Source organism: Malaya genurostris, chromosome 2, assembly GCF_030247185.1.
Source record: "Malaya genurostris strain Urasoe2022 chromosome 2, Malgen_1.1, whole genome shotgun sequence".
Taxonomy (NCBI): Eukaryota; Metazoa; Arthropoda; class Insecta; order Diptera; family Culicidae; genus Malaya; species Malaya genurostris.
In genome coordinates this window covers 118,139,982-118,148,387 of record NC_080571.1, presented here as the reverse complement: position 1 = coordinate 118,148,387, position 8,406 = coordinate 118,139,982, and the positions used below count along the sequence as shown (strand labels likewise).

At 35.0% G+C, this 8,406-nt stretch overlaps 1 protein-coding gene across 4 annotated transcripts; it reads right to left on the bottom strand.

Annotated features, from left to right (window-relative positions):
* Positions 1-3,660: 3,660 nt before the first annotated feature.
* Positions 3,661-8,092, bottom strand: LOC131433060 (uncharacterized). 4 transcript variants are annotated; one of them, XR_009230016.1, is made up of 4 exons: positions 7,970-8,092; positions 7,827-7,891; positions 4,429-7,774; positions 3,662-4,304 (listed from the first exon to the last, which is right to left on the bottom strand). XR_009230016.1 is itself a non-coding variant. In XM_058599813.1 (3 exons), the coding sequence occupies exons 1-3, from the start codon at positions 7,941-7,943 to the stop codon at positions 4,300-4,302; spliced, it is 336 nt and encodes a 111-aa protein (XP_058455796.1). In that variant the 5' UTR covers positions 7,944-8,092; the 3' UTR covers positions 3,661-4,299. The 4 variants fall into 4 exon arrangements, 2 of the variants coding, with proteins under 2 accessions (XP_058455796.1, XP_058455794.1); XM_058599813.1 differs by having other exon boundaries at positions 3,661-4,304; positions 7,561-7,774; positions 7,827-8,092; XR_009230015.1 differs by having other exon boundaries at positions 7,827-8,092.
* Positions 8,093-8,406: the final 314 nt, after the last annotated feature.

The window sequence follows — 8,406 nt, the reverse complement described above, 5'->3', positions numbered from 1 at the left end:
ATATATATATATATATATATATATATATATATATATATATATATATATATATATATATACTAGCTGACCCGTCGAACTTCGTCTCGCCTGAAATTATTTTTTTAAATTTGTGTTTTCGAACAGCAGAGTTGCCAGTTGCAGAGTTAATGTTTCTTTCCATTATTTTACTGATTACTTGGCTTACAATAAACGAATTACGACAAATTCATATCCAACACAATAACTTCGTCCCGAAGAAGAAATATCATCAAGAATTATTGTGGATATGTTCAATGCTTTTGTTACGCAAAAACTAAACAAATGCACCGTTTGCCATCTCATCCTTCGAGTCAGTGTATTGAACAGAGATTGTAGATCTCTCTCAAACTAAAGATGTGACATGTGGGATGATGGATTGGGTTGAATCATATCTGACTGGTCGCAGTATGACCGTGAGAATTGGCGACTGCGTTACTCCATCATTCATCGTGAGCTCTGGTGTTCCTCAGGGAAGCCATCTAGGACCATTCATATTTCTGCTATATCTAAATGATCTGAATTGCGCATTGCAATGCATGAAGCTATCATTCGCCGACGATTTCAAACTGTTTCATCTCATCAAATATCTGAACGACTCAAACTTCTTGCAGTCACAGTTGGATGTATTTTTTAACTGGTGTAACGTCAACAGAATGGTTATAAACGCCTTCAAATGTTTCGTTATCTCCTTCTCTCGTAAACGAACCACGATCATGTATGATTACACTATTCCGCAAGCTGTACTAAAACGGGAGACATCAAATAAGGATCTAGGAGTGTTATTGGATTCAAAACTTAGTTTCAAAGATCACATAGAATCTCTAAAGCATTAAAGATGCTAGGATTCATCTTTCGCATCTCAAAAAATTTCAATAACATATACTGCCTGGAATCGTTATATTGCGCTCTAGTTCGTTCTACACTGGAGTATGCTGTTGTTGTTTGGGCACCATATTACCAAACTGATAAGCTGCGCATTGAAACTGTTCAGCGCAAGTTCATTCGTTTTGCTTTGCGTCGCCTGCCCTGGAGAGATCCATTTAATCTTCCAAGCTACGAAAATCGTTGTAGGCTCATACACTTCGATTTGCTATCTGTCCGCCGTGATACACAAAAAGCTGTTTTCGTCGCGGACCACATCCAATGTCGAATTGATAGTGCAGATCTCCTACAACAGCTAAGTTTTGACATTCTTCGGCGTAATTTGCGGTTTAATCCCTTTCTCAGAATTCCTCGTGCTAGAACTAACTATGGCTTCAATGAACCGTTTTCGAGTATGTGCCGCGTATTCAATACTTGCTCTGATGAATTTGATTTCAATTTATCTCGTAACACCATTAAAACCCGTTATCTCCGAATCTTTTCCCGCTAGTTTTATTTACATAATTAGACGATATGAATAGTTGTTAGTTAGCTTTGTAGTTTAAATAAGGGTAACTAAAGATTTCGTTATGTATGATTTGGTCAAATGTTATCTATTGATACAAAAGATGAGAAGGTTTTATGCCGGCTAGAGAAGGAGAACCAAAATCTCAGCTCCAGCAGGCTTTTCCCTTGCTCCTAAATAAACAAATAAACAAATTAACAGATGGATGAAAAAGAGATGACCAAGATAAACACTTTAAATTGACCCCACAAATTTCCAAAAGCAGCCCTCGGGGATGGTTGTTTGTCATTGAATGTTAAGACTTATTTGTACTGAAGACGTTTAAAAATTTAATAGCAAATCCTTAGGGATTATCGAAAGTAATAAACTAATTTTGAACGGTTGTCCATAACTTGCTTCACCGCTAGTGATATTATTTAGTCGTGTTTGATGAATGTTCGTAGCAGGATAATGACAGGATCAATTTTCGATTAACGAATTAGCGATAAAATGAAAAATACTTGGACATTCGAAAGTTCAAATTACCCTTTTATTAAATATTGTGTCCATTAACTTTGACATGAACGCTGGATTCGTTCAAGAATTGTATCAAAAGGTCTCTCATTCGTCGAGCCACCACATCGTTTTTCTTAGTATTTAGTCCTGAGAATCAATATTCTGTTCTAGCGGAGTGAACATGAGGAGTGATTATACCAGTATTCCTCTTATCGTTAAAGTCAGGCGCGTATACAGGGGGGGGGTTTAGGGGTTCAAACCCCCCCCGAAACAAAAAATTATAACCCATGGGAAACATTGTGATATAAATTGTACACCAATGTATAAAACAGCAGATCTCACAACTAATGGTTCTTACATGCCACGATTTCTCCTTCAGATATGATATTCACGATTCCCATATGGTAATTCGTCAAATAATCCAAAGTTCGGAAAATGAAATGATTTGACTTAAGCAGCTTACAAATGTCATGAATACCATCCGTTTTGAAGTAAACCACTCTTGAAAACTCACCCGAATCGGCTGAACAAACTTCAACATGCTAAATGCAAGGAAAATATTTTCATCTAAACTCATTATTTCAACAGCAGAATCCTATCATTGATACGTAAAAAAATCGTTACATAATTTTATTTGTTCAACTCACGCCCACGATGGCCAACATAATTCATCTAACTACATCTACTGGTAAATGACATTAGAACTTGTGCTTCTGTTTACGGTATGTTTCCAAATGACGAATCAATCATGCATGTAAAATCTCCACCCAAATCTACTCGTTGCGCGCCAAACGATTTTCCAAAGATCTAGTATTCTTTTCTTCAACGGCGAAATACTGAGCATCTTCTTGCGCGCCAAACATCAATTGTAGATCTAGCAATCATTGGCGACTTTTGCAGTGGAAAATTCCATTATCCATACAAAATAACTTTATTGGTTTTTCCCATTTTTCCGGTAAGTTTTCCTAATTTTTTTGATGTACGAACCCGGTGGGGGTAAAAACTGATCAAACAAAAAAAAAAAGCATCTCAATCCGTCCATCCGTTCTTACGTGATGCGATTACAAAGAATGATCTCTGCATTTTTATATATATAGATATATATATATATATATATATATATATATATATATATATATATATATATATATATATATATATATATATATATATATATATATATATATATATATATATATATATATATATATATATATATATATATATATATATATATATATATATATATATATATATATATATATATATATATATATATATATATATATATAACACGGTAAGTAAAAACAAACTGTTTTAATCCCTTTAGTAGTTTGATGATGCTATTCTCATATTACTCAAATTCTCAGAAATTACTGTGGTGTTTTTGAAACACTGCTCACAGGAAAGTTTGTTCGGGCGTAAACTAGCATAGCCTACAAATCGAAATAGTTTTGATTCAAAATTAGAGAATTTTTTCCGTTTTTTTCGACGTCGGTCTAAACGACGGCTTGAAATTATGAACACACTACTCCCTGTAGTCCCGGAATACCTTTTATTTGGGCCATTTGTTCGTGAAATTCGGCTTAGGCATCTCGGAGAAAAGAGGAACGGAGGTTTCTAATCACTATTTCCGGTACATCTGGAAATGGTTTCCGAGGACCAGTATATCCGATGTGAGTTTGTGTAGTTGACAGAAACAGAAGGTGTGGAAAAGTGGGCATCGAGCGGTTAGCTTCTATAGAGTTGGTACACTTAGTTTTCTTTACCGACTTCAGCAATATTTTACCGACTTTTACACAGCTGAACGTACGGTAATCTGTTCAGTAATTTATTAATTGACGAAGGTTCAGTAAAACTGAAGTTTGTTCGAATTTTCATTTTTAACTGTACTGGTCAGCAAATGTTAATGAGGATTCAATAAATATTGCTGTTTAGTCAGCATTTGTTTTACGTTGAAAAGTTACCGAACCAGCGGTTAAGCCAACTGATTGAATCAGTAATTTTTACAGTTCAGTGCAGCAGAAAATTAATTTTGAATTAAATTATTTCATTTGAAATTTCGGAAAAAATATCTTGAACCACTGATTGCTCAACGTCCGTTATATTTTTGATTTAAAAAACATTAATTTTCTTTCATCTCATAGCTTCGGCGAAAGTTTTCACCCGTTGTAGTATGAGTTCCAATACCATATAAAGTGTTCATAATGAACAAATAAAACAGTTTATCTGCAGGATGGCTTTTACAGTTGAATACTTCAAAACACTGGCACAGTAATCCGAAGCAGTACATAATATCTCCCTCTACTGGAATTTTAAGATCGCGCCAAATAATAGCTCCTCCTTCAGCTTTGTAAAGTAGTATCGCGATATAGGAATTAACCTCAGGAAACGGGTCATCAACCTGGAATAACACATATAAATTCACAGATATAACAGCGTAATTAATTAATACTAATATATTCGTTCTTTGTGATGGTATAAACAAGATGGAATTTAAAAAAAAAACAAAAAATACAGTTATTTACCTTTAACCACTGAATTATACCGTTTAACGGGTTTATTTTTTCTGTATCTGCATCCTTTGTTCTTTTAGCGCCACGAGAATTTTTAATTTCATCTGTTTCGGTATGTTTAGTGTCTTCATTAATTGAATCTGCTGACTCATTATCCGCTAGTTCCGCATATTCAAATGCAGATTGAAATGGCGGTTCTCGGGGATGTTTATCCAAAAATATGTCTTTTTGAAGACCAGAACCGACTATAACGCATATTACATTTCGAAAATGTACAGTCGCAATGTACAGCGTCTGGAAGAAAATCGCGATTTCGGATATGTAAAGAGACATGGCGTCCAAGGTCTTCTACATAACCGGAAACTGCCTTTCGACAGAAAAAAACAAGTGATTGCATCCATTTATTGTGAAACTGAATAGTTCGAATAACGATACATCTAAAGATTGGATTTTGTTCAATATATATTCCATTTTATTCACTTCGATCACAGTATACAAAAACCAATATGGCGTGCTATGTGCTTGCGTTTTGCACATTGATTCGGTACTCTTTACCGAACAATTCGCTAAAAATCGATAAATTACTGATCGATCAGCACGATTTCTATTAAATTTACCGAATAGTTTCAAAGTGAAGACAGTTCGGTAGATAATTGCCAAATTTTCAGTACATGTTTTTGAAGAGCTGAATTTCGGTAACAAAATATGCTGAATAAGAACAGCAGACTAATCGGTAATTTTGATAAAAATAACGAATTTTCCAGTAAAAATATTACCGAACTGAAAATCCGAAAATAAGTGTGTAGCTTCAAACGATACGTGTATTCGGACATCATTCGTACGAACGAAAAGTCCCATTCTCGTTTACGGACGAATAGACGAAATGCCGTGGTTTCGATTCGTTTAACCGATTTCCAACAAATTTATTTTCGAATCTAAAGATGATTTGCAATCAAATCATAAATTTGCGTTTTGCATAGAACATTTAGAAAGCATATCAGTCATAGTAAAATGCTAGTTTTTCTGGCGAGCCTTCGAATATATGCGCAGTTCTAAGTTTTTGCGGATCAAATTTTACGTCTATTAGGTATTTTATGTAAAATACGCCATGGACAAACAATTTTATTTTATATTAAACGCATGATTTTACCAATGTAATAAATATGTAGATTATCGAAAACATGAAAAAATTGCAAAAAAATTGAAACATATTTTTCGCAGATACTGCTGATCGGGCTGCTATTTTAAATGCTGTTTTTAACTTTGCACGAAGTTTGATTTGAAAATTTCATTTACCGACTTCGATAAAATCACTACACTACACTACACATCATTGCAATCCATCATATCACTTGGGCGAAGATCTTCGTTGCGGTATTCGACAAGAAGAGGAAAATCAGAATAATACCATATTTAATGTTTTAGAGTAACGAGTCAAGAACTGTACTGTAACTCTTATATTTATTGTATTTATTTGCTGGCTGATTTTTAGATTCACTGAAATGGAATAACAATTCAATATTTAATTATTTTTGTGGGTCCTCGCCACGTGACGTCTCAAAGATCCTCTGCAACTATATGATGTGCTGCATAACTCACAGCTGAACGCCTTATAACTCATATGTGTAGCAGTAACATGATCGTTTAAATGAGACTTCTGAAAGTATCGTTTCGGACACTCCGGGCATAGAAAAGGGCGTTCCTGGCGATGCTTGGAACGAATGTGTTTCGTGAGATGATCCTTGCAAGCAAATCGTGCGTTACATTCCGAGCAAACATGGCTTTTATGTTCACAGTGAACATTACGAATGTGAGCGTTTAGATTTGAATTTGCGGTGAATGTTTTGTTGCAGTACAAACAAGGAAATGCTTTAACGTCTGTGTGTCGTTTTAGGTGGTATTTCAATCCGGAAACTGAAGTGAACTTTTTATCACACAACGTGCAGAAGAGGCTTTCGGAAACAGTTGAATCAGGTATAAAGTGCTCCGTTTCCATAGCCACCTGCTTACTTCTGGAGTAAAATTTGCATAGATGCTTTTCAAGATTACATTTTTTGAGAAACTTTCGATCGCATAATTTGCAGATGTAGATATAACTGCTGGCTGTTTCACGAATGTCATACTTCTTCTCTTCCTGCTGTACTAAGGCTAATGCCTCTTCGGCTTCCGGGATAATATTTTCTCTGAACCGGGTGTTATCTTTCATATGCTCTTGACGATGACTTCTATAGTTGCGTATTTTATTGAAGTTAGCCCCACAATCATTACAAATTAAACAAGCAACTTGATGAGTTTCGGCCAAATGTATTGTCAGTCTTTGCTGTTTGTCAAAGTTTTCCTCACATTTTGGACACTTATATTTACTAAACTTGTTTCCAGATGATCCGTCTAAATAAAAATCGTAATTGTCTATGAGATATTCTTCTCCTCCTTCAATATATTTGGTCCAAATCTGATCATTCTCAAAAGCCTCATCCAAAAATTCCTCTAGAATCATTTTATTATGGTTCTGTGACGTTTCTGTAGCATCGTGTGTTGCATTGGCACTATTTCTAACAAGATTTAAATGTCGGAGAAACATTTCTTGATTCTCATCTTGATTAGATTTTTCGAATTCTGTCTCTAACACTAAACTTAAGTCCTTTGGAAAAAGAGATTCATGTAACAGCTCCTCGTAAACACCACTTGGATGATCCAAAGATTTATGTACAGTGTGGATATGCTCGTTCAACGCTACGATATTTCCGAATATAACCCCAGACGAGCAATGGCCACAGTACAGTTCGATTTGCTCAGTATTGTGTGCCACTCGTCGATGACGGTTCAAATTTTTCCGTAATCTTTCGGTTCTTGAACATTTCTCACAACGAAATAGACGGTCACTATGTACACTCTGGACATGTTCGAGAAGTTTGACTTCTGTGATCCAACCGCGGTTACAAAAAATACACATAAAATCTTGGTGATACTTCATATGATTAATGTAGTTGGCATTAGTTTGAAAATCTCGACTACACAGCTTACAGTTGAAGTTTCGTTTCGATTGCGAATACTGACAATAAACCAAATGTTGCTGCAATCCCCTATTGGTTTTGAAAATCTTTCGACATGATTCACAACAGTGGCAGTACTCGGACAATTCACCATGAACTAGCTTAAGAGGACTCTGTAATTTGGAAACGGAATCATTATCCAAATTATTGGGGCAATTGTCAATAGGTGAATCTGTGAGTTTTGATGCGGTTACTAACGAAATTTTCCGCTGTTCTACCCACTGAATAATTTGATTGAAAAATGTGTAGGACAGATAAAGCTTCTCTGAGCATTGAACACATAACGATTGTGGAGCTCGAAACTCCTGAAATTTGATTGAATGTTTAAATTTATTTAAAAAAAACTTCAATTCTTACCTCTGGTAATTTGAAAATATTGAACATATCGTTTTTAGACGTACTTAAATGACCCGATGAGTTATCTTTAGTTAATGCAATTTGGCGTGTGAAACAAATACAACAATCGTTATTCATTTTGAATAGATATATTCTTACTTTACCCTGATAAGTGATGAATTTTCAGCTGGTATGAAATAATTGAACTAGGATTATACCTTTAGACATTGGAAAAAAATAACCGAAAACATACATTATAGAAAATAACAGTGTCAGGTTTGGAAGAAACATTTTCATCGGTGTCATTCTCAAGGATGCCAGGTATTTTTTTTTTCAAAATTCTGTAAAAGAATCAAAAATCAGACTGTAAAATCTGTGCACACTTCCCTTAACATCATTTTGGAATGGAATTTTGAGCAAAAATAAAAGCACAGATAACAGATATACAGGCTCACATATAAACTGTGTATAAAATTTGCTCAATCAGCATGGCGAACACTTGCAGATGTCACCACGATCGACAGGAGGTGCCCCCACTATTTGGTTAGCGCTTTCACATGAGACACAACTTTGGGTGCAACATTCATTTCTCGCTAGATTT

Bases quoted from the DNA above. Each gene is read 5' to 3' on its own strand.
- LOC131433060 (XM_058599811.1), bottom strand. From the start codon at position 7,943: ATGAATAACGATTGTTGTATTTGTTTCACACGCCAAATTGCATTAACT. The intron at 7,775-7,826 runs GTAAGAATTGAA...ATCAAATTTCAG, and splicing joins ATATTTTCAAATTACCAGAG to GAGTTTCGAGCTCCACAATC. The intron at 7,500-7,560 runs GTGAATTGTCCG...CAAAACCAATAG, and splicing joins TCCTCTTAAGCTAGTTCATG to GGGATTGCAGCAACATTTGG.